The sequence below is a fragment of the Salvelinus alpinus genome, chromosome 32 (assembly GCF_045679555.1).
Source record: "Salvelinus alpinus chromosome 32, SLU_Salpinus.1, whole genome shotgun sequence".
NCBI lineage: Eukaryota > Metazoa > Chordata > Actinopteri > Salmoniformes > Salmonidae > Salvelinus > Salvelinus alpinus.
In genome coordinates, this window is record NC_092117.1 from 18,582,257 (window position 1) to 18,607,881 (window position 25,625).

Here is a 25,625-nt window from a genome sequence, read left to right on the forward strand (position 1 = left end):
ACCTTTTTGAATATTCGATGAGGGTTGGTGACATCAACTACCTGTATTCAATGGAGATAAATGCTACGTTACCAGTCTCATTTCATAAATATGCATAGACATCTCGAGACAACTCCGATACAAAGTGTTTTATCTAAAAGTTGCTGGGATATCACATTTCCTACTTATATCAGTACACTTTTAACAACTTAAGCATTATGAAACTTCTATTAAATCAAATAAACCTCATGTAGCAAATAAGCCATAGATTTTTTATTGACCAAATTCGACACTCCATGCTATTGACCTCCATACAAAAACGTCACCGGCTCGAGGGAGACAGATTTCCTGCTGAGTTGGGCCTCTCTCTTCCTCTTCCTCTCTGGCTGAACGAACCAGGGGTGACTCATTTCGGGGTTTAAGGACTACAACAAGTACATTGTAGCGACAGACAGCTGTGTGTTATGTGTTATGCTGTTCGTTGGTTTTGTTGGTTTTGTTGTACGTACCAGTACCCACTGTTTGCAGGGTCCGACATGCCAGTCAATCGGCTGTCTGCCAACCACGGGAATACCTGGAATGTTCTTGTGCCGGGCATCCTGATGGTTGGTGGAGCGTCGAGAGGGGGGGTGGAGCATTGCAAGTTTAAGGCCATGTTTAGCCATTGTTCTCTCTCTTACGTCTGGCCTTAACAAGAGATTGTCACGGTTGTTTTATACGGGTATCCTTGATTTATTTGCCGTGGGCTACGGCCAAACAGTAGCCTGTGTTGAGTTGGGTTAATAAACCGTGAATTTGTAAACTCAAACCTCTGTCTGGACAATTGCTCTTTTATGATCTAGCTAGGTCATTAAATTGGTGTCAGAAGTAAAAACGTAGATAAAAGTTAGCCAGCTAGCTAACTGACTACCGTGGCTAGCTAATGTACGTGAGAACGGGGATTGAAAATGCTTAGAGGGAATCTTGCAGCACAGCTATCCTCGCCATAACGCGATCTTTCTCCTGTATATTATGACTTCGGCTATGTCTTTTACAAAATAGCTTCCAATACTCTACTCAGCAAACTGGATGCAGTCTATCACAGTGCCATCCGTTTGGTCACCAAAGCCCCTTATACCACCCACCACTGCGACCTGTAAGCTCTAGTCGGCTGGCCCTCGCTACAAATTCGTCGCCAGACCCACTGGCTCCAGGTCATCTATAAGTCTATGATAGGTAAAGCTCTGCCTTATCTCAGCTCACTGGTCATGATAACAACACCCACCCGTAGCACGCGCTCCAGCAGTTATATCTCACTGCTCATCCTTAAAGCCAACACCCCCTTTGGCTGCCTTTCCTTACAGTTCTCTGCTGCCAATGACTGGAACGAATTACAAAAATCGCAGAAGCTGGAGACTTATATTTCCCTCACTAACTTTAAACATCAGCTATCTGAGCAGCTGACCGATCGCTGCAGCTGTACATAGCCCATCTGTAAATAGCCCACCCAATCTACCTACCTCATCCCCATATTGTTTTTATTTACTTTTCTGCTCTTTTGCACACCAGTATTTCTACTTGCACATTATCATCTGCTATTTATCACTCCAGTGTTAATTTGCTAAACTGTAATTACTTCGCTACTATGGCCTATTTATTGCCTTACCTCCTCATTTGCACACACTGTATATAGACTTTATTTTTTTTCTATTGTGTTATTGACTGTATGTTTGTTTATTCCATGTGTAACTCTGTGTTGTTGTTGTGTCACACTGCTTTGATTCATCTTGGCCAGGTCACAGTTGTAAATGAGAACTTGTTCTCAACTAGCTTACCTGGTTAAATAAAGGTGAAAAAATAAATAAATAAATGGGACAATGGGATGGGATGTTTGTTATGAAGTTGAACATATACGCTATGGCAGAATGTTTAAATGAAAATAAAAAGAAAGTATTTTGGACAAAGAATACACTACCAGACATTCTATTCATATATATTTCAATTTTTTGAGCCTTTATTTAACTAGGCAAGTCAGTTAAGAACAAATTATTTTTTACAATGACAGCCTACCGGTGAACAGTGGGTTAATTGCCTTGTTCAGGGGCAGAACGACATATTTGTACTTTGTCAGCTCAGGGATTCGATCCAGCAACCTTTTGGTTAATGGCCCAACACTCTAATCACTACGCTACCTGCCGCCACAATTGACACATATAATGAGGCAAGGACAAGGTAGAAAATACAGCTGGAGGAAATATAGCTTAAGAACTATAGCTAGCTATAGGCCCGAACCAACACATGACTTAACCCTTGTGTGGTGTTCATGTTTTTGTTATTCACCCAATGTTCGTGGGTCTGATGGACCCACAACATTATTGGGTTTTTAAAACAATACAGCAATAACAATTTACTGAAAAATATTTAATACTTAATAATTAAATGTTGACTTATATCAATTGCAAGAAATTGCTATTTACCTCTGCTAGATCACATTTATCAAGAAAAGCGCTATTCATTCAAAAATCTATTATAATCAAGACATGGGTAGAATAAATCATGTTTATCTGGAACAAATATAAATGAATCAAGGTTTTCATAACTATTGATGTTTGTTGCTTCGAACTGAACAAATTGGAAGAACACATTTTACATACAGTATTTTAGGGAAATTATAAAATGAGCCCCATTGAACACAAATTAAGGCTGGTCTATACACCACATGAGGGACAGAGTTTAACGGTGTGTGTGTTGCAAATGCATTTCTTGCACTTGATGCATGTGTACTGTGTCTTTCTGTCCTTCTTGGGTCCACACACATCACAACGCTTCTTCTTGTTGCTACCGGCTGCAATCTAGTATGATGAAAACACTTAGTTCAGGAATTTTACGAACATCTCACTCACTCAGTCACATATATAGCTGCAGCAGGCCAAGGTAGGAGAGTCAGACACACACACATGCAACATCACTCACACTTACTTGTGTGAATTGTCGGTTCTGTGGGTCATGCGGATGGGGTACCAGCATCCTCCTCCTGAATCCTCTTCACGATGGATTTGTCAAGATGACAAACACGTTGTACGCCAAAATGTCCAAGTGGCCAGCATAGGGTTCTTCTTTTGCAGCTGTAGCCAGTCACCAGCTTGTCTAAAAATTGTCCACCGCTCCTTTTATGGCATTGTAATTAATTATGATTTCTGTTTTTTCTGGTCATCCCTATTCAGCGTACTCATGAGTACCACATTTTTGCATTTCTTTGGCACGTAGGACACTAGGGATGTGTCGGTTGTTAACACAAACTTAGAGGAATTGATAGGCCTGTTCCGTGTATTCAACAGCTGAGGTGGGAGCTCAGGCTGGGGTAGAGTGTGGGAAAATACTGCATTTTTTACAATGTTTCGAAATAATGTATTGTAATAGCATTGTGCAAGTTCCCGCAAGATATTGTGTAGTTTCACACACTACAAAGGTTAAAGAGTATGAGAAAGGCGGGAGACAGGCAGACTGGCAGCGAGACAGACAGGTGCTTGGTGCTATGTTGAAACAGCTGGCCCAGGGAGGAGGAAGACACACACACTTTTCCACACTTTTATTCCCCTCGGGTCCAAGAAGACCCGAACACCACATATGTAATATAAATGTGTAGGGGGTTCACAGTGTGCACTCAATGAAAATGTGTTATTTTACATGTTCTTCACAGAAAATGAGCCAAGGCCAGTGAGTTTCAGGTTGAAAAAATAATGAATTGTATCATTTTTAATTTAGTAAACATTGAAAATGGGTCCCACAGGCCCGAACACCACACAAGGGTTAAAAAGATTTTAGAAGTTGTCTTTCTTACCTTTGGCAAAATAAATTCAGAGGCCATGGAAGATGAGCAGTTGTGGTTACTCCGAGTCTCTGAGTGACAAACGAACATGTTGCACACTTGTATAGAAACATTAAAATGCAAACAATCCTTGTGCACATGTTTTGTAAAATGAAATTAATACCAAGGTAACATTATTTTCATTACTAAAGTCACAGATAGAACAAGGAGCTAGTTATAGTGTTAGTTATTATAAATATATATGGCAATGTTACGTTCTCCTCTTTGTTTTGACCATGTTTCCGAGGTGTGTGGATTTAACACAGAGTTACTGTCTTAACAATTTTTTTTTGTGGTATGGTCAAAGATATATATATTTTTTGTAATAATGTTTTTTTTATTTTTTATTAACAAATTTAATAACAAGTATAAACTGGGTGGTTTGAGCCCTGAATACTGATTGGCTGACATACAATGGGTATGACACCACTTTTCTTTTTACTACTCTAATTACATTGGTAACCAGTTTCAAATAGTAATATGGCACCTCAGGGGTTTGTGGTATATGGCCAATATAAAAGCTGTATCCAGGCGTTGAGTCGTGACTAAGAACAGCCCATAACCGCGGTATTTTGGTAATTTCTTTTCTTTTGTCTTTTTTAAATTCATAATACAGATCAACAACTTACATCAAACAAAACAGGATGCAAGTATTAACCAGAAAATACTAAAACACAAAAAATATCAATGAAATAATAAAAATATACATACAATTCTAGTGGCATTGTAATCCCTCTGAAACAATATCATTATAATGATTCAGGAAAATGTTATTCTTGTTGTTATTCACTGGGGTTAATGTTTTAATAAGATAGTTAAATTCAATCAAAAATATGTGTAATTTTGGTATAGAATTTTGGAATTTTCGTTTGTGTATAAAGTATTTGTCAACAAGAATAAAAAATTCACAATCATTTCAGTGGTCTTGTTATCGTTGCAATAGCAACATATTATATCCTTCATTTCAAAACATGGGTAGTGTTCATAATGGTAAATAAGTATTCTGCAAGGTTTTCCCAAAATTCTGACACAAATTTACATTCAAAGAACAAGTGGTCAAAGATTTGTATGTAATTTTACTTTCCTGGGTGTGACGGATTTAGAAATCAACAAATGGTTAAAACGCATGTAAGGGGATGGTGCGGGAAGAGAAATTGTAGTTGTCAAGGCAACAAGACCAAACATTTGCTCCTGTGTTACATGCTAGCTGTTAGTTGTCTTGCACAGCTCAGTTTATTCAGTACATTTCCAGAAATGGATGTATTGGGAAATTTAGAAGTCAGGTAAGTTAAAATGCATTGGTTTGTTCGTTTGGTTATGCGTGGTGTATCTTAGTTCATTTAAAATGATGTGTGTTAGCGAGATGGTTAGATAGCAAACTATATAAATTATGTATCTATATTCACGTTAACGTTACAGTAACTAACGTTACTAGCTAACGTTGGCTACTATAATGCACTCTTAGAAAAAAGAGTTCTTCGTCTGTGTGTTTTGTTTCTTAGGTGGGCTCAGGGTTTGACAAGCCAAAATGTTGAATTTGTTGACAAGAAAACAGCCTGCTACATTTGTGGGAATTACATCGTTTTCCTGAATATAGAGACGAACATTAGAAGTGTGCTGCAGTGTCCTGGTCGAGGTATTGGTGCCTTCACAGCAAATGGACATTGCAGGACACTTGCATTCTCCAACCATAAACTAAATCCCTCCATATTTGTGTACAACTACCCTGAACTTATTCTGAAGAATGAACTGAAGGGTAAGTCTTTATCTGAAACATTGACATTATTAACATGATTAAAGAGTTATATACATTGCATTAGCTATTCAAATACTTCCTCCAGTTAGCAATATTACTAAAGTGTTTTCTCATTTACAGGAACAGCCCATGTAGACTACACATCTCTGGCACTAAGTGATGCTGGTCCTTATTTGGCCTGCTGCTCATCAATACCAGACCACACCATAACAGTATGGTAACTGAAACCACTCCACTTAATATCCTCCTTACACATTAATTTAAATGCCCTCTGTTTTGTACACTCACTATTTGTGGTAATACCAATACTTTTTTTGTAGGAACTGGGAAACTGGGGATCCAATTTGTAACCAACCACAAGCTGGAAAAGACATCACCTCTTTGGTGTTTAACCCAATGAACTGGCTCCAGATTTGCTCTTTGAGTGCATCATCATCCCTTACAGTTTGGAACATTGAGAAGAGTGACAGCTTTCATATAATGAAACCAGGGTAATTGAGGTTAATTGTAACTACATAAATGTTGCTGGTTATTTCAATAATCACAATTGATACCTACAATAAATGTTATCCGTGTCTTCAATATAAATTGTATGGGTACATTTCATGTGTTATTAATTTATTATTAATTACATTGTCAATTGTCAGTGTGATAGATCTCCCTGCGACTGATGGCTGTCTGGTTGAGAGGGAGATTAACCCCTCTCATGTCCCCACTGGAATACTCACCTACTTCGGACCTCAGATGCCCACCTCAGCCATCGCAGGGCTTGCAGAAGACAAGGCAGAAACCTTTGTGGTACTGTCTTCTTAACACCTCTCAACCGCAGGAACTAATTGCACAGGTTTTGTCTCACTCTGTAGTGAGTAGCCTATGTAGAAAATGTATTAAAACATGTGCAGTTTTACTCTTCTCAATCTCAAAACAAGTTCACTATCCCTGTTTTGAAAGCCCAAAGAGCGCATCAAGACCAGGCTAAGACCTAGCACCATCTGCTGGACAGCCTCATCAGAGCTCTATGTGGGCTGTCAGGAAGGCCACCTACTGCAGGTTGACCCAGACTCTCTGGCTGTCTCTGTCCTCTTCAACTCCTCAGGTACACCCTGCTGTCTCATAGCACTCTTTACTCTGGCCCAGGGGACCTGCTGTGTACTGGCTCTCACTCCAGATGAGTATCAGTCAGACACACATATTGAGGTTCATGGGGAACAAAAATGTACTGACAGTCACCAATTTTAGAAACATTGCCAAAAATAATCTACTTGGTTAGAATAATTGTGCACTGACATATCACGTCAATGATCACAATTATATGTGTAGTGTTATATTGCATGTTCATATCAATATGATAAAATATGTGTGCTTACTACTGTTCAGCTGCAGATGACATTCCTGGGTTCCAGCAGGGTAGCTTCCAGAGCTTAGCCCTGCACAAGGATGGACTCTTTGTGTCAGGAAAGGTAACAAACTGCTTTTCACATGGATTGGAGGATGGATACATGATATCCAGCGAATTCAGTAGTATGAAGTCTGGCTCTCAGAGTTCAACTTACTTAGATGCATTCCCATTTGATCTGTTAAACCACCTATTTAGAGCCAACAACAACATATTCCAGATTTATATCGTTTAAAATAGGCTTTTCTATTCTACAGGAGAATGTGCTACGCTGCTTAAAAATTAAGGGGAACCAAGTGGAGGTTACACAAACTTGGACATTGGAGGAACCAGCCACAACCATAATATATTCTCCAGACTATGAAACACTGCTCTTAGCTTCCAGTACAGTGAGTGCATACATTGTACTGTATTATGGATACATATTTTAATTATTTCTTGGCTCTTGTTATTGTATGCTTTTTCTTTTTTCCAGGGGCGCATCTACAGGTATAAACGATCCCAGTGTGAGAAGGTGGTGAAAGTCCTGGACGTTCTCAGTGGAGACTTTGTGGCAGCAGCTTCACTGTACACTGATAATAACTTATGTGTGGTAAGAGATCATTGATGTCATGTTTAACTGATGTAAATGTTTTGTAATGGATCCTCATTCATAATGATGTTGGCGTTTCTCTCCTCGTTACAGTCAGTGAGGGACTCAGGAGAGTTGCAGCTCTGGTCTCTAGATGCTGGCTTCTGCATCGGCTCTATATCTCTTCAAGTAAAGGTTAATAGTCATTCAATTACAATAGTATTAGGGCAGCTATGCTAAATAATACAGTAAGTAGGCATAGTCAATTGTGAATTGTGCTTGTTACAGTATTTAAGTGAAAAGTCTCATGTAAACTTCATGGACAATAGAACAATAATTTAAAAAAATTAAATCAACTACTATTGTGTCTAGGTGACCAGTTTGGCCTGCTGTCCGATTGCTCAATACGTTGCCGTGGGAACAGTGTCGGGGCATGTCCTGTTCATTGAGCTGACCAGGGAGCAGCAGCCTCGTCTGGTGCACAGTGTTCACCTCTACCACACTCCTGTGGACCACCTACTGCAAGTATCTCCAATGGGTTTACTGTTGTTATTTGCATTTTGGTTGTCCTTATTGTAAAATGTTAAAGAGCCTTTCAAAGTTATCAGTGTTCAATAGTAATGTTGGATTTCATATTGTTTTTGGTTTACAGTTTTGATCAAGGAGGAAACTTCCTTATCACTGGTGCCTCGGATGCAAATATATATGTGTTGAATGCAAGGGCTTCCAGAGAATTTGAGGTAATCGGATACACAGGTACATTAATGCTCCACAAAAGTCCATATATGTTTCTCCTGGTATTTCTTTAACTCATTTCAACCCATTATGTTTGATTTAAGCAGTGTTGTTCTCTCCAGGTGCTAAAGGAGCCATCGTGTCCCTCTCTACCCAGTACAGCCGGGACATTAAGCAGGTCAAACTGCTGGCTCTGTGTGCTGGAGAGAAGGACATAGGCCGAGGGGAGGGAAGTCTGCTTACACTGCTCACTCTGCCTGTGCAGGAGCTCACAGGTACTGACTGGGCTGTGTGTGTGTGTGTGTGTGTGTGTGTGTGTGTGTGTGTGTGTGTGTGTGTGTGTGTGTGTGTGTGTGTGTGTGTGTGTGTGTGTGTGTGTGTGTGTGTGTGTGTGTGTGTGTGTGTGTGTGTGTGTCCACAGAAAGAAACTGTTGTTCATCATCCTGCCTATCATCCTGCCTGACTTTGGGTCTGTTCCATTTTATTTCACACCTGTCTCTGTTTGATTCCTGTATTGACACGCTGGAACTGAGATAGAATGGAATTTGTGTACTGCTGTTGCTTTGCAGGGGCAGGAGTGTGTGCAGACCTGAGAGGATGTCTTTCCAATAATGTCCTACAGCAGTGCACATATGAGGTCCCTCACGCACTCAGCTCCTCTGCCCTGGGAGCCAATAAGATCTTTGGCTACTGCCAAAAGAGAAAAGCTCTCCAGAGATTCCAGCTACCTGAGGTAAGGTCCAATGCATTTACCAGTCGGACTTAGGTTTAAAACCCCATAAATCTTATATCTAACATCTGAACATTTGTTGATGATGGGTGGTTTGCTGTTTAGTTTTTATTTGGTCATGACTTATGACCAAATTTGACACAATACCAATAACATTTGCATAAACACAACACAATACACTTGCCCACTGTGTCATGTCTGTCTCCTAGAGCACAGAATGGTCCTCTGACCAGGAAGTGGTCCAGTTGACCCCAGAGAAGGAGGTGGAGGGTCACCCTATGGGCCCCGCCTCTGTCCTCCTGTCGCCCCACCAGTCTTGGCTGGCCTCGGTGGGCCAAGACGGACTGCTGCGCATCCGAGAGATCTCCAGTCTAGTATGACCTTGTTTCACTTCAGGCTTTGCATGTTACATTGAACATAACATGCAGCTTTGTGTTATAACCACTCGTAATGCTATTAACCTGAGTATGTTGTCATTGTCATGTACAGGACCGGTATGTTCAGATGCAGTGCCACTCGTGTTGGCTGGGAGGGGTGAGGACAGTGTCCTTTACCTCAGACAGTCAGACAATGATCACTACAGGCCTGAAAGACGGCTCTATGGTCTGTACAAGACTAAGGTAAGTCAACAGGGACAAGTCTGAAGGTAATGCAGCGTTGGAACACCAGAGAGCACTGTAGTTCATGTAGATGTGGAATTTCAAAGATTATTAGATCACTCTAAAACATATCACAATTTCTACTATAACAAGGAGAACCTTTCTTTCATTATAATGCATTGGACTACTTTAATTTGTAAGACATTGTATTCTGTCTATGTATTTTTCTGTTTTCCATGAAGGCTGAAAATGGCAGGTGTTGGCAAAGCGAATGCAGCTACACAGTACAGCCAGTCTATAGCCAAATACCAGGAGAGTGTGATAACATCAGAGAACCCTATTCTCAGTAGGATGGCTGACTGGGACCCAGAGGCCCTGTCCCCTCCTGGGTCTGCAGATCTACACAGAGCAGAGGTAGCCAAGGTTACCATTCATATCACAGGAAGTTGCTGGCACCTTAATTGGGGAGAACGGGCTTGTGGTAATAACTGGAGCGGAATTAGTGGAATGGTATTAAATACATCAAACACATGGTTTCCAGGTGTTTGATGCCATTCCATTTGCTCCGTTCCGGCCATTATTATGAGTCATTCTCCCCACAGCAGCCTCCTGTGATTCATATAGATTTTACATCCTCCATCTTAACTTACGCCTCACTGCGCCAGCTAAATACATCCTAGTTGATGCTATTCACACAGGGCTTGTCCTTTGCATCAGTGTAATGAAGATAATTTCAGATCCATCAAATCTTCTGGAGTCAGATATGTGATGTTTCATATTCACACATGAAATGTAGTTAATTTGTTTGTCCTCACCTCCTGTCTTTAGGCCAATGATAAGCGACAGATAGTTGATGTGACGGAACAGGATGAGAGCTCCACCAACCTGCCCTCAGCCACAGCCTCAGACTCCACCTGGCTGGACAACAAGCTGAAAGCGGTCAGTAACACTGCTGATGTCACTTCAGCATAAGAGCTTTAGTCCGTCATTGTAGGCCGTCATTGTCAAGAAGAATTTGTTCTTAACTGACTTGCATAGTTAAATATAGTTTTGGTACTCAGTTTCACCCCAGTACTGATGGGAGAAACATTGATGTTGCCCTTGACAAATACTTCAATACCTAATTCAGAAAACAGCTGTGTTGCTGTTGGCACATTCTTCCTGGGTGATAGCGACATCTTAATTAACTTAATCCGTTTTAGTGTGAAAAGATCAGGCGCAGATTGGGAGCAAGGCAGGTAAACATTTCGGAGATTGTAGATAACACTGAACTGATATCAAAGGTGTGGCATTCATTGTGTTGTGGGTTTGCACATTGTAGATCACAGTTAGATAACAGTTAGATAACATGAAACAGCCATAGTTGGGTAACGTTCAGCCACTGTGCCATTACCTGCTTTATTATTTGTGTGGGTGATGTGTTTGATTCCATTCAAGTCCCATCATGTTGAGTATAGAAGGATTTAGTAGGGTGTAATGTTATAGCTGATGTATTGTGAAAGTCAGTGTTGACAGATATGCTGGCAAAACAATGTACTGTTTTTCAGGTAGTCCTTTGAGTATGGGGATACTAAACAGAACAACAAATTGTCATCAGACAATACACACATCTTGCTACTACCACTATTTTTTTTTTTAACCTTTATTTAACTAGGCAAGTCAGTTAATAAGAACAAAGTCTTATTTTCAGTGACGGCCTAGGAACAGTGGGTTAACTGCCTTGTTCAGGGGCAGAACAACAGATTTGTACCTTGTCAGCTCGGGGACTTGAACTTGCAACTTTTCGGTTTCTAGCCCAACGCTCTAACCACTAGGCTACCCTGCCGCCCACTATACTGTCCACAGGTTATCAATGAGGAGATACAGCAGTTTTCACAGACAAAGAAAAGCCTGAGGAAAAATATCAAACAATTGCGTGACACAGTAAGCAGAGCTCTAATCCTCTTTTTATTTACTTTGCTTAATGAATCATGCGTGAGTGTAAAATTAGACACAATATCATCAAAATGCTAATGGCTAATGTGACCATGTCGTTGGCCCCAGATCCAGGCAATGATGCGTGAGAACGAGACGCTGCCTGACATGGAGAAGCTGGAGCAGCAGGAGTTCAACCTGGATGTAGATGAGCAAAAGAGATTGCAAGCCGAGGGGGAGCAGGAGGTCACCAGGGTAAAACATACACACACACACACACACACACACACACACACACACACACACACACACACACACACACACACACACACACACACACACACACACACACACACACACACACACACACACACACACACACACACACACACACACACACACACACACACACACACACAGTGTGATAGTATTCTTATTGACTCCCTTACAGGTCCGAAATGAGATTGAGTTGGAGAACCTAGCCAAGTGCTACCTGCGTGACGTCCTTAAGAGAGAATGCTGGGATTCCATGAAGATCAAAGGGCAAGCTATCAAGGTAACTTGAGAGTCACAACCAAAATGGAGTTGGTTTTCAAAGGTGCAGCAACAGATATGTTTTGAGACTGTGTGTTTTGTTGGCTTTTACCTTAGGCCTTCCACACTGAACACGAGGTGAAGAACTACCCCATGAAGGAGCGGACACAGCAGGAGCTGGATGAACTTCATAGAGTGGAGAGTATGAGGAAGATTGAACGGGCTGACAGTAATGTGAGTTAGAATGTGCTGTATGTCCCTTTAGTCACAGTGCAATTGCTAGAGATTTTGCCAATTTTATACACCTGGCAATAGTGCCAAGCGATATGTTTTTTTTTGTTTTACATGCCACTCATCCTCTTCCAAAACACTCTAGCTCCAGCAGGAGATTCTAGAGAAGAATAGCAAGACCACGGCGGAAGAAGAGGAGGAGGAGGAAGGCCATGAGATGGAGAGTGCTTCCCTCACAGGTAGCCTCAGTGCCCAGTATGGAGGCTCAAACCCCTACCTCTACAATCAGTTCAACCTGCACATCAGAGAGCAGAAGATCAACCAGATCACTTTGCTACAGGTAAACAAACTGTTTGGCAATATGTACTAGGATTTTAATAACCAATGTATACATATTCAGCATTTAAAGGGCAATTCCACCACTTTTCAACCTCATATTCATTATCTCCAGCACGATAACAACAGTGTCTACATATGTGAACACGGCACATTTCTATGATCTGTGGTTGAAATGATAAAAAAATCCAGGGTAGGATTAAAAGTAAAAAACTGTGTTTTGCAAAACCTGTAACAAGTTTTTTTTGCCAAAGACAGGGTCTTTTCTTGCTCCTCATGTCACCGTGAATCTCAGTGTTTGAAAATCATTTTATAGATTTTTTTACTACAAAACATAGAAACACACCATTTTCACATATGTAGACACTGGTATTGTGCTTGAGATAATGAATATGAGGTTGAAAAGTGGTGGAATTGCCCTTTAATGATTAAAGTATTAGTGTTTAGCATTTAATAACCATTGAGTTTAGCTAAGTATTTCACCTAATTGCCTATAACAGCCTCCTTCTCCATTTGACTTCTCACCTTCACTCATACACTAGGATGTCATCTACAAAGTGAAGACAGCCTTTAACACAGACTTTAAGGGGGTGCACAAGCAGAAGGAGCAGGAGATTAACCGAGTGAAAGATAAGAATCGTCGCATCATGGAGATCATGTCAGAGCTGGACCTCAAGAGGAAGCTGTGGGAGCCCAGCCTGTCTGACAACGAGCGGCCAGAGAGGGCACTGTCTGTGGAGGACTCTGAGGTTAGACTTTAAACTGTTTTTTTTTGTTATTGACCTACTTTAATGGTTTAGATTTCCACCAAAACACAAGTTACTGCACATCAAATTATAATTTATGACTTATGACCCCGTCTCCAGATTCATTTTGAAAAGTACCTCACCCCAGAGCAGAGAACAAAAGAGGAGGAGAAGAAGAAAGAGGAGGAACAAAGACGGCAGACGGCCAAGGTACTGTATCACTAGCTTCCTACCTTTCCCATCTCCCACTTATTAAATGTTTACTCTCAGGGGTCATTCTAACAGCCGATAAACCATTACTAACCCAAGCAAGGTCTTAATCACTAACCGATAAATTGTGAAAACTGAGCTGTTTTCTTAGTAAAAATACAGTGTGAATTGATGTTATTGGCTTGGGTCCCCATTGAAACAGACATTCTGGTTCTCCTTCTCCTTAGAGTGACAATATCAGAGAGCGAGCTCTGGATGAAATGATGGGTGGAGTACTCGAGCTAAAAAAAGAGGACATCTTGAGAGTGGTATGGTGGTGGTCAAAATTAAATATGTAAATGAATTTAATATCCAATATTAACATTTAATACATCTACTGTTAACATGATAAACATTTATTAAACGTGATTGTCCTGAAGAAAAGTATGTGAATGACAGATTGTAGAGAATGTGTTTGAATGTATTTTCTGACCCTGTACTTTTCTACATGCAGGAGGTGCCTCAGCCTGAGTTCATTGTATCCAAACCGGACATTCAGTGGACAGAGGAAGAGAAAAAGATTTATAAAGAGTATGAGAAGAAAGCCAAAGAACTGAGCGAGGAACAGGAGAAGTACAGAAAGGTGTGATTTTTGTGTGAAAACATCTGCTTTTCAATGTTGTATTCAAAAGAAATACACCATCATAATAGGACCCAGACTTGATATACTACACAAGTTCAGTTGCCATTGTCTTGTTCCAGACTCTGGAAGCTGAAATGAAGAAACTACAGACGTCCATCATGGACTCCACTCAGGGGTTTGATGAAACCTTGACCAAGCTCTTTGAGAGGAAGGTGAAATCTGAGATGGTTATATACCAGGTAAGACAGCGCACACACACACACAGATCAAGATTTAATTAGAAATATACAGTACATTCCATGTGCCATTGTTGTTTTCTTGCTATGTTCTTTTGTAGGAAGAGCTGAAGATTACAAATCTAGTTCACTCCATTCTGATAGAGGAGGAGGTTCTCAATAGAGAGCGAGAACTCAGCCTCAAGCTAGAAAAAAACAGGGTCTACAAGGTGAGATGTCGTTATATTAATGCCAGTGGAGGCTGGCGGGAGGAGCTATAGGAGGACGGGCTCATTGTAATCCAGCCTTTACAATGAGCACATCCTCCTATACCTCCTCCTACCAGCCTCCTCTGATTCATGCTCTATTTGCTGAGTATCTTTCTCATGGGGAAGGGATTTACAATGGTTGAGTTCACAGGAGGTTGGTGTTTGTGGTAATGGCTGGAGCGGAGTGAGTTTCCATGTGTTGGATGCCATTCCATTCCAGACAATATTATGAGCCGTCCTCCCCTCAGCAGCCTCCTGTGGTTGGGTTAGAGATAATTTTATGTTAGCTATCCTATCTCTATTATATACAACCATATTATTACACAATCCAGTCAGATATTATCCTGTTGCTCTGTCTTAGACTGTGTTTTACAAGCTCCAACATGTGTGGCATCTGAATTGGTTTGCCTTCAACACTGTTCTTGTTACTTCCTGTACTTTGCGTTCCCATCTCTTAACATGCCTTGTTCTCCTGACAGAATGAGATTGGAGAAGAGCTTAAGAAGCACAAAGAGGATGTAGAAATGTTCCGGGAGACCTACGACAATGTTGTGGCCGAGGACAAAGTACGACTGGCAGTAGCACGTCTACTATCTCATGTCAGGTACTGTTCTACACTTGTTGTTCTTGGGTACTATCTGACATATTGTGTATCCCTAGCTTCTCGACAGGGGATTCAGGAAGGAGTTCTTTGATGTCCCAGGCCATGTTGTTGATCAGCTGTACAAGCTATACAAGCGCAGACCCAGGTACTGCATAAAAAAGAGACTGTACATACAGTTGTTGCCATTCAGATTTTTAGAAGAGGTGCAACATCCCAGTACTCTCTTGCCCAGGGTCCAGAGGATGAGGACCCAGGCAGACAACAGTACCAGCCCCTTTAAAGAGCGGCCCCTGCCGGGCCCAGTGGCAGCAGAGGGTCTCTGTCAGATGATGAAGGCCATGGAGGAGCTGGACGCTCCAGAGAACATGCCTGAAAGCCTAGACTTGTCTGTGTGGGAGAGGTTCTGCCTGGCCCGCAGAGCCAAAGTTGAGAGTGAGCAGCAGGTAATGGAAAACCAGCCAGGGGACAAGTGAGGTAGTCTGAGGAAATGTTAGTGGCAGTACATGCATTTCCTTGTCATCGATGTTCTCCAGCACCTTGAAACCTACAGTATATTTCATAGAATATATAAACTTACTTTACTTACAGGGTAAGTCTGCCTTATTAAAGTGTTATGTAACGCAGGACACATACAGAATGTGGAACAGAGAATGAGCAATTGGATCCAGTTAATTATCCCATTTTGTTAAACATTGTAGTAGTTCTAGTTAATTTCCCTTTGTTATTTCAATGTCATCTTCTGTGTCTTGTCCTACTCAGGTGAAAGTTAAGGCTTTGACTCTGGCTGAAATGCAGGCCTTTCTGCAGAAAAGGACCGATGAGGATGAGAGTGCAAGACTGGAAATGAAAAGTCTCATGGATGACATCAATGGGTAAGTGTCATACCGTGAGAGTACATCAATTATATTCTTAAAAGCGCAGTAGATTTTTCACTAAACACAAATGTTTCCACCCCATGATTCTTTTGAACACTTTATACAGGTGTAGTCTTTCTTAACAGCTGTGTGTCTGAACACGAATAAGCTTGGCATGCAAAGCTAATTCAGGAGTGACTCATTGATAGCTCATGGTCTTTAAACTCTTGATGTCTCCAGGCTACGAGAGGAGAAGATGCGTTTCCGCCTGGACATCATGGTTCAGATCTTGATCAAGCAGGGCCAGGTGGAGATGGAGAACGGAGACTTCATTGCGGACTACTCTGACTCTCTGCTGCTCCATAAGAGTGTGGTGGAGGACCTCAACGGGACCATCAGAGTGAGACCCATAGACATTCTTTATTCATTTACCTGAGCAGAGTCATGCTAACATTGTAGCATAAGTTAAACATTTGTAAATGGGAAAAACAGGGCAAAAATGGGTCATGAGGAACTCCACCGATGAGATGCATAGGCTATGCATTGACCTGTGCTCCTCTGTCAGGCTCTAGGAGAGCAGAAGATAGCCAGCATGGTGGAGTGCAAGGACTTCCGTAAGGGCATCATCCAGCAGGAGTGGGAGCACAAGAGGATGAGAATGCAGAAGGAGGACCTGAACAACAAAGCCAGGGACATTCAGATGCTGCGAGTCTCTCAGGAGCTGCAGGAGGTATACTAAAGCTTACCATGGGACAGGTCTCCCTGGAACAATAGTTAATTGCAAAGGCATACAGTACACTACCGTTCAAAAGTTTGGGGTCACAGAAATATCTTTTTTTTTTATAAAGAAAAGCACATTATGTCCATAAAAATATCAAATTGATCAGAAATACAGTGTTAACATTGTTAATGTTGTAAATGACTATTGTAGCTGGAAACGGCAGATTTCTTATGGAATATCTACATTATCAGCAACCATCACTCCTGTGTTCCAATAGCACATTGTGTTAGCTAATCCAAGTTTAAAATTTTAAAAGGCTAATTGATCATCAGAAAACACTTTTGCAATTATGTTGGAACAGCTGAAAACTGTTGTTCTGATTAAGTAAGCAATAAAATTGGCTTTAGACTAGTTGAGCATCAGCATTTGTGGGTTCGATTACAGGCTCAAAATGGCCAGAAACAAAGAACTTTCTTCTGAAACTCGTTAGTCTATTCTTGTTCTGAGGAATGAAGGCTATTTCATGCGAGAAATTGCCAAGAAACTGAAGATCTCATACAACGCTGTGTACTACTCCCTTCACCAAACAGCGCAAACTGGCTCTAACCAGAATAGAAAGAGTGGGAGGCCCCAGTACACAACTGCGCAAGAGGACAGACAAGTACATTAGTGTCTAGTTTGACAAAGACACCTCACAAGTCCTCAACTGGCAGCTTCATTAAATAGTACCCGCAAAACACCAGTGTCAACGTCAACAGTGAAGAGGCGACTCCGGGATGCTCCGGGATGCTGACCTACAGCATTGTACGAGATCTTCAGTTTCTTGGCAATTTCTCACATGGAATAGCCTTCATTTCTCAGGACAAGAATAGGCTGACGAGTTTCAGAAGGTCTTTGCTTCTGGCCATTTTAAGCCTGTAATCGAACCCACAAATGCTGATGCTGAAGATACTCAACTAGTTAAGGCCAGTTTTATTGCTTCTTTAAAATCGGTACAACGGTTTTCAGCTGTGCTAACAATTGTAAAAGGGTTTTCTAATGATCAATTAGCTAACACAACATACCATTGGAACACAGGAGTGATGGTTGCTGATAATGGGCCTCCATGGAATATCTACATATGCGTACCAAAAAAATAAAAAATATAAAAAATAAATCGTCCGTTTCCAGCTATAATAGTAATTTACAACATTAACAATGTCTACACTGTATTTCTGATCAATGTGATGTTATTTCAAAATGGACAGAGTGCTTTTCTTTCAAAACTATTTAAGTGACCCCCAACTTTGAACAGTAGTGTACATGTGATAATAGAAACCTGTGGTCTGTTTAACTCAGCTGGTTTGGGCAAAAATGCTAGCAACACCAAAGTTGCAGGTACAAGTATGAACCCTCTATAGGCCACAAGACATTTTATTGTCTGTAATATAGGTTACGCTGAAAAAGTGTCTGCAGTGTAACACTGTAAAATCCCTGCATTGCCTCTTCCACATGGCCAGAAACCATTGACATATCAAAAATACCCTGAACCACGACACCTGTTTTTAAGCTATAAAATGATCAACCTGCTTTTTTGTTCTGACATTTGACAGTAAGAGCTTTGTATCTTTCGGGGGATGTAGAATCAATCTATGTCACTGCCAATGAAATAGGCATGTTTTTCCACACAAACTAAGAGATCATTATTTAAACAAAGCTTTTTGCCCCAAGTATCTCAGTGAGACGGATCATGACAACCGCATATCAAAGCAGGTTTCAACTCTGGAGAAAACCATAACATTACAGGAAAAGGTAATGTGAACTGAGTTAATATAATTTCATATCGATTACATTAATTTCACTGAATTGTCACATTTATTCAAGTGCTTAAAATATCAGCTATAATGCTTGTGTATTTCAGACTCACCAAAAGAATGTGCTGACTTGTAAGAAGTTGATCAAGCAACTGAACAGACAGGCAGCAGTGAAGGCAGCGAAGAATTCTGCTCTGGATGAGCAGCTGACCAACATGCAAGTGACTGTGGCTGAGAGGAGGCACATCTGTGAAGCCATAGGTACTGTAATAATTACACATTTCATTGCAGTATAGGTTTACACAATTTTAGGTACATCATTACTTCAACTGTGATGTTATCAGGAGTTTTATAGGTATCACTGTGTACATGTGGTGGATATTGTTCCATTGCATTGTTGTTTTTAACCCCTAACTGGCCCCTTGATGCCTCATTTCCTATAACACTTCCACTGAATCATCTAATGAACTGTGATGCCATTTGCTGCTCTGCTCAGCCATGGAGGAGAACCATGAGAGTGATGCAGAGGAGAGGTACCAGGAGATCATCCAGAGGAAGAAGCTGGTGGATCTAGCCAGGACCCAGGCTGAGGAGGTGGCTACCCTCAGGGCAGAGGTGGAACGCATGAGGATGAAGTCCTTCCCCGCTCTCGCTCAGCTAAAACATAACTAACAAGATTTAGGAAACACTTTATTTACATTTTTTTAACAAAACGTCACAAACTGATTTTCATCTTTAAATATAGAACTCTAATAAAATAAATTACTATGGTAGGTAACAGTATGAAATTAAACTGATGAAGTGGCAAATTAATGTTATTTTTTCACTCTAATTACTTGTGGATCATAGTAAATTTAGGTTGAAAAACATCCAGTACATAAGATTTAATCTAGATTATTCAACGAAGGCAGCAAATCTGAGGCAGGAAATTTGATATCAACAATTAATATTATTTGTGACGATATGAACAGAAGGCATGTGGGTCTATGCATTGGTGAAGTCCTCTTCTGTGCGGTCAAAGTGCAGTATGCTGTCCTCTACACCAAAGAGGTCAATTAGCTGGGAGATGCTGGCTTTCCTGCCATCTATGGGGAGATCTGACTGGAGCTCATACAATGCAGCCTGACTACAACTCCGCCACTTGTCAATCAAAACTCTCAACTGTGTCAGGTCATTCTAGAGAGAAGTGAGAGATGGGGAATACAATAAACAGTGGTTGAATAGTCACATCCAATTATACAACATTTTTTTACTATGAGAACACCCATGTCATTTAGCATTTTCATTGAGGGGTTACCTTGCTTCTGTACATTTTAACCATCTTCAGTCGCCGTAGTCTCTCGGTCCTTTCTTTAACCTCTCTCTTCAATTGGTCTCGTAGTTGTAGCAAGTCTATAGGAGTGGGTTGAGCTGATTCAGGCATGGGGCCAGGGACCCCAGCCCTTCTAGTCTCTGGACATTCACTGGGCGTTCTCTCACTCGTCTCTGGACATTCACTGGGCGTTCTCTCATTTCTGTTGATGTCAATATTCTTCTGTCTGTCTGTTTTGGCACCATGCTCGGACTCTTTGTCTGCTGTTGAGGGTAGTTGGTCATCATCGATGTTAAGACGTTTGGCCACGGAAACAGGAGAGGTGAAGGAACGTTTTGATCTTTTCAGTCGTTCCTTCAGAGAAGAACTCATCTGCTGTTTTGGCTGAGAGAACGTTTGACACTTGTGAATGACACTGAACAACAGCAAGAATCATGCCATAGGCTCATTACTTAATACGAAAAATCCATGTAGAAAAACATCAGTACGTTAAATATGTATGTTAGAGGGGTTTGACAGAAACGTTAAGAAATGGTATCTAACTATACTGTAGCTATCTTTGTGTGTGTATTCAGCACAATTAGAGGGGTTTGAAACAGATAAGCTACTGGCTGCTACATATATTAGTTAGGTAATGTTAGCTACTTAGCTAGCTAGATTTCACTGTAAATTACATTGCAACATGCCTGGTACTGTAGACCGTCCTTACCTTACCTTTTGCACACTACTGGATTCACATGGGCTTGATTTTGAATAGCAGGGTGTGCCGTGCACAGGTTTTGATTTGGTTGTCTTCGGTGTGGTCTCCATTTCTTTAATTACAACAAGCTACATCCATAAACACAACGCGTAGGTTACAAATTGGCCTCACGAAAGTTATTCACGGGATTAGCTTGCTAACAACAAGCTCATGCAAACCTCCAAGCTTTTATTGGTCATTATTACAGTCACAAAGTCATGACCCCGCCTATTTCTACAATTTATTTTCTTAAAATCGGATTTTAAAACTAACGTTAACCACACTGCTAACTTATACATAACACTAACCTTACATTAACATCAAAAAGCCAATTGTTGTTTCCATGATCTTTTACGATATAGCCAATTTTTATTTTGTGGCTGTGGTAACTAATGGAAAACCTTTTGATTGGTTGAAAGTTGGACTCCACATTTCCTGTTTACAGAAAATAACTATGGGAGTTGTAGTATATCAATCCTAAAGCAGATTTAATACGTTTCAGGCCAATGTATTTATGAATATTTCAACTGGAAAATCTATTTTGTTTTAGTACAGAAATCAACAACACATATTGCTTTATTTTATTTAATCAGTAGTGTTGAAGAAATATTTTTTTCCCCCAAATTATTTTAGTTGCCCAGGCCTTCAATATTTTGTTGCAATTACGTTCAGCTCAACAAAAACATTTAAATTCCCTATTAAAGGATTTATTCGCTAATCTCAAATATGGCCACATATGTTTTTCAATTTGTGAGAGTTTTGCGATGCCTTATTTTATTAATTGTCTTTCAATAGAGTTTGCCAGTTTGTAGTCCTAAAAACGGAAATGAGTAAACTCTGCTTTGTTCAGCTATTCCTATGGGGAAAATAAATGGTGAAAGAATCAATTATGTGTATAATCCCTGGATTGCTCATGCTATGTGTTGGCCATTGAAAGGATTTGAAGCCACCGGTCGTACTCCATAGGAATTCAACAGTATTTCAATTAAATGTTTCAAAGACAAAATTACATGCATTTAAGTAACATTAGTACTCTATATAAAAAAAATACTTAAAAAAAATGTTTTCATATATTTTTTCAAACTTTTTATGTTTAGCTCATGTAATATAGTTTAAAAGTATGCATTAAAGTGTTTATAATAAAATAACCGTGTCAAATACTAAATGCATTTTTTTGTTTATACACATAATTGGAAAGAAATGAGGTCTGAGGTTAACACAGGCTTTGGAGATCTTATATGTTTTATTGTATGAAATAATATCAGTCAGTTAACATGACCTTTATGAATTATGAAGACTTTATGTGCTTTATGTGCTTTTTCTGATTACATTAATGCTTCAAAATTCATAAAAAGTGATGAAAATTATCACAAAGAACAAAACGTATAAGATCTCCTAAGCCTGTGTTTACCACAGACCTTATTTTCGGAGTTTACCCAAAAACATTACAAAAACGAAATAAATTTCCCCATAGGCTTTGTCCAACAAATCATGGCGGAGTTAGTGTTTACGAAAAGACACCATTAATACTGGTCTCTATCGCCTTGGGGAGAGAGGTGTGGATTGAAATTATATCCTGTCTTGACTTGAACATCAGCATCTGGCTGTCTGATATTACACACCTTAAGGGAGGGAATTTTTTACTTTTTATACTGCGGTTGATTCTCCTAGAGATGAAGGTTGATGATGATTACTCTGTCTGAATGAGTAAGCAGACAGAACTTTTTTTCTTCAGGAATTAAACCGTTGTTGACAGAAGAGCATGACTTGTTTTTTGTGGACTGTTGAGAGAATATAGACATTCAGAGACCATCAGACATTCCAAAGTGGGACTAGATAAATAAACATGTTTCTACAGTACGTGGGTCATCCACCAATTCGTGCAGTTTTGAGCATGGTTACTTGGTAAAAATATATATAAATAATTTAAACATTCTGTCATAAAGAGCACATGTTCAACTTCATAAAAAACAAATGTTCCCATTTTAAGAGCTTAAATAAAAAAATGACCATAGTAAGTGCCTATTATGTGTCAAATAAAGTAACAGGATTGACTGTAACAGGGTTGACGATTTCATCTTAAATCAGCCATAAATCCTTGTGCCAGGGGGAATGGAAGCTTGTTGCGTACAAACAGGGAGGGGAAATTGAATGCAAGCTTAAAAAACAAATAAAAATTGTTAAATTATTTCTAACCAGTCTATCTATGGGTAACAGGGTTGACGTGTTATGCTTGACCCGCTCAGTTTTACACCACAAAACATCAGAAAATGGCCAAAAAGAGTATAACCAGCTGACCTGCCTTTACACTATGATTTGACTATTCAATGTTCAATGTTTCTTTTGAAAAAAATATTTTTAAAGGAATAACTTCACCATAATTAAAGCGAGAGTTCAGTTCATATAACAGGGTTGAGCTTAAAACGAGGGACAGACGTAAATTAATCACTAATCACATGAAATAAATAATAATCTTCATAAATTACTTTGTCAAAGCAACAAAATAACTAGGGCTTTACAATGATGGTGAAAATTTGGAGAAATGTTGGTGTGAAGTGGGTTAAAATCTTCCTAGAAGTGATTGAGGGTGTGCGGAGAGACATGTCAAAATGCACAATTGTGTAACTTTAGCAAGTCTTTATTCATATATCATGCTTTTAAAATTCATTATTGGTGCATAGTTTTTCATTAAAATATCAAAGGGACGCAAAAGCACTCATTTTCATGGAACGACCTATATGCATACTCTTGTTATTATTCAAAGATTTGCAGACATGGGAAGAAATAAAAACAGTACTCAATGACCAAGTCCATCTTTCAGGTCTGCATATATTTCAAATGGTAGCATTCATTCTGTCAGAGCTTCTGTAAGAATGGAAATGTCAGGGAGAGGAAAGATCTAGAAGATTCTGGGGGGAACCAAATGGCTAAAGATAAAGGACATTTAGCATTTTATCCGTAAATAGGACATTTGCTTTTAGACCCTTTCCAAGAGAGATTGATAGATAAAACACACAATAATTTAAGAAAACAAATGGCAAAGTTCCTTACATAATTAATGAATGTGAATAGGGTGTGTAGGCCTACCAGTATCTCTGGTGGGATGTCTTTGTTGCTATGGGCTGTGATGTTAAACCCATCTACCCAGCCTTTTTGCTGTCAGTTAACCAGTGTACCATCCCTGATGTTTTCTGGTGTATCTGAGGTAAAGTTGCGGTATCCTGGCAACACCTACATAATCATACGATTTAATTGAGTGGTGAATCATCAACCTATTCATGGTTTAAGGGCATTAAAAGTCACTCTCAATCAGTGGCGTAAAAAAAAAGAAGTGGAATGCATGCCAGCAAAGCCACTACACAACACAACACTAAATAATACATTAATTGTGCTATAACGGTGACAAACGGTGCCCACAAACTGTTAGAGCCTACATAAAGCTGTCCCAACATCTTTACCACTGCTACACCTGGCTATCAGCAGAGACTTATCTGGCAGCGAAACAGTTCATTCAGTCTCATTTACTGCCTTTAAAAAAAACATAGCTGATATGACTGACTTGCTTAAACAAATGTGGTTTCTAATGACAACTTAGATGTACAAACTATGACATAAGAAGACGACTAGCGTATAAGAAGCAATCCATAATTTCGATTAAGACATTAATGAGCGAGCTAGAACAACGTTAGTCAATATAACTATTTGTTTAGCACTTTTGAAATGTACAGCGACAGAATTCAGAACACGGGCCGTTCTTACACCAAGTCAGAACCGTAGGATAAATAAAGGGGACATATAAGCAGACAATGAAAGCTCTTACAATATTCAATGATTACATTTCTCTAAAACAGATTATAGGCTACAGTAGAACATTCAGAACAGTAGGTGAAATTAAGAGGGGTAAATAGACCAAATTATTAATGTGAGGCACATGGGCTACTAACATCTTACTACACAACATACACATAGTATTACTTTCTTAGCTACAGTATACATATATCCCTGGCATATTACATAATTTATGACGCAGCATACAATACATTTTTGGACTCACATTGTTCATGGTGTACTCACTTGAACAGGAAGGTGGTGCGGCGGTCCTCCGAGTTAACAGTTGTTTTGAGCGCGTCACAAATCATGCTTCATTGACAGCATGGCCAATGTTGAATGTTAATCATTTTAAACTTGGAAAAGAGCCCCTTAATCACAGATTTGGGACCACACAGCCACTGTCACTGATTCCTTCCAAACCACTCATTGTTGAATTTGCGATTTCCAACTTGTTGTGTAATGTTTATGTCCAGTGGCCGATGAGCACCGATACGTTTTATCTATAATTTCTCTCCATTATTTCTCTTCATATGACAAGGATTAAAATGATTTGCCAGTAGATTGTCGACTTCATTCATGATGATGACTGTTAGCTAAGATTGTGAAAGTATGATGTTGACATGATCAGTCCAATCAAAGCTACTGTACATATAAAGTGATTTGACGTCATTTTATCTGGGTTCAATGACCTTGAGCCTTCTTGGATGGGCACTTCTATGGCAGCAGCCGAAGGGCTAACATTTTCAAGGTCCTCATGAGTGACAGAACACTGAACCAATCACAGCGCAACGCTCCGTATTTTCTGCTGGCTTGCCTCACCACCACAGAAAGCACTGAGATAGGCTGAAACACCTGCATTTCAGAGCTGCCTTGCTCAAAAAAAACAAAAAAGAGACCATGTTTGTATGTGGCTTTATTAACTCAATGATATATATTATTTTTTACATTGTTTGCAAACTGATATGTGACACGTATTAATTACAAAATAACATGCTAAAACGGTTGGAACCAAAAATCTAAAATTTGGACTCATCAGACCAAAGAACAGATTTCCACCGGTCTAATGTCCATTGCTCGTGTT

At 39.9% G+C, this 25,625-nt stretch overlaps 2 protein-coding genes and 1 long non-coding RNA gene across 4 annotated transcripts; 1 reads left to right on the top strand and 2 right to left on the bottom strand.

Annotated features, from left to right (window-relative positions):
• Positions 1 to 1,944: 1,944 nt before the first annotated feature.
• Positions 1,945 to 3,294, bottom strand: LOC139562481 (uncharacterized). Its single transcript, XR_011672366.1, has 2 exons — positions 2,938 to 3,294; positions 1,945 to 2,810 (listed from the first exon to the last, which is right to left on the bottom strand). It is a non-coding gene; the product is annotated as an uncharacterized lncRNA (long non-coding RNA).
• A 1,690-nt stretch (positions 3,295 to 4,984) lies between these two features.
• On the top strand, positions 4,985 to 23,517 carry cfap43 (cilia and flagella associated protein 43). The gene is made up of 38 exons (XM_071379673.1): positions 4,985 to 5,109; positions 5,329 to 5,582; positions 5,703 to 5,799; positions 5,903 to 6,073; positions 6,230 to 6,380; positions 6,534 to 6,678; positions 6,960 to 7,042; positions 7,236 to 7,367; positions 7,454 to 7,570; positions 7,664 to 7,744; positions 7,922 to 8,070; positions 8,202 to 8,305; positions 8,407 to 8,559; positions 8,854 to 9,017; positions 9,224 to 9,388; positions 9,504 to 9,634; positions 9,856 to 10,027; positions 10,442 to 10,552; positions 11,459 to 11,536; positions 11,657 to 11,782; positions 11,979 to 12,083; positions 12,179 to 12,295; positions 12,438 to 12,632; positions 13,171 to 13,377; positions 13,495 to 13,584; positions 13,812 to 13,892; positions 14,078 to 14,206; positions 14,326 to 14,445; positions 14,544 to 14,651; positions 15,170 to 15,256; positions 15,351 to 15,439; positions 15,527 to 15,737; positions 16,054 to 16,166; positions 16,389 to 16,548; positions 16,714 to 16,878; positions 18,580 to 18,660; positions 18,770 to 18,923; positions 19,159 to 23,517. Exons 1-38 carry the CDS (start codon positions 5,027 to 5,029, stop codon positions 19,332 to 19,334), a joined length of 5,055 nt encoding a protein of 1,684 aa, XP_071235774.1. The 5' UTR covers positions 4,985 to 5,026; the 3' UTR covers positions 19,335 to 23,517.
• On the bottom strand, positions 19,340 to 21,055 carry sfr1 (SWI5-dependent homologous recombination repair protein 1). Of its 2 annotated transcripts, none has more exons than XM_071379674.1 (3): positions 20,689 to 21,055; positions 19,960 to 20,358; positions 19,340 to 19,838 (listed from the first exon to the last, which is right to left on the bottom strand). In XM_071379674.1, the coding sequence occupies exons 1-3, from the start codon at positions 20,782 to 20,784 to the stop codon at positions 19,647 to 19,649; spliced, it is 687 nt and encodes a 228-aa protein (XP_071235775.1). In that variant the 5' UTR covers positions 20,785 to 21,055; the 3' UTR covers positions 19,340 to 19,646. The 2 variants fall into 2 exon arrangements, with proteins under 2 accessions (XP_071235775.1, XP_071235776.1); XM_071379675.1 differs by having other exon boundaries at positions 20,684 to 21,055.
• Positions 23,518 to 25,625: the final 2,108 nt, after the last annotated feature.

Excerpts from the sequence above, each read along its gene's own strand:
- sfr1 (XM_071379674.1), bottom strand. The coding sequence starts at position 20,784 with ATGGAGACCACACCGAAGACAACCAAATCAAAACCTGTGCACGGCACA. Across the intron at positions 20,359-20,688 it reads AATCCAGTAGTGTGCAAAAG|CCAAAACAGCAGATGAGTTC; the intron begins GTAAGGTAAGGA and ends ACGTTCTCTCAG. Across the intron at positions 19,839-19,959 it reads TTAAAATGTACAGAAGCAAG|AATGACCTGACACAGTTGAG; the intron begins GTAACCCCTCAA and ends ACTTCTCTCTAG.
- cfap43 (XM_071379673.1), top strand. The coding sequence starts at position 5,027 with ATGCTAGCTGTTAGTTGTCTTGCACAGCTCAGTTTATTCAGTACATTT. Across the intron at positions 8,560-8,853 it reads GCCTGTGCAGGAGCTCACAG|GGGCAGGAGTGTGTGCAGAC; the intron begins GTACTGACTGGG and ends GTTGCTTTGCAG. Across the intron at positions 12,084-12,178 it reads TCAAAGGGCAAGCTATCAAG|GCCTTCCACACTGAACACGA; the intron begins GTAACTTGAGAG and ends CTTTTACCTTAG.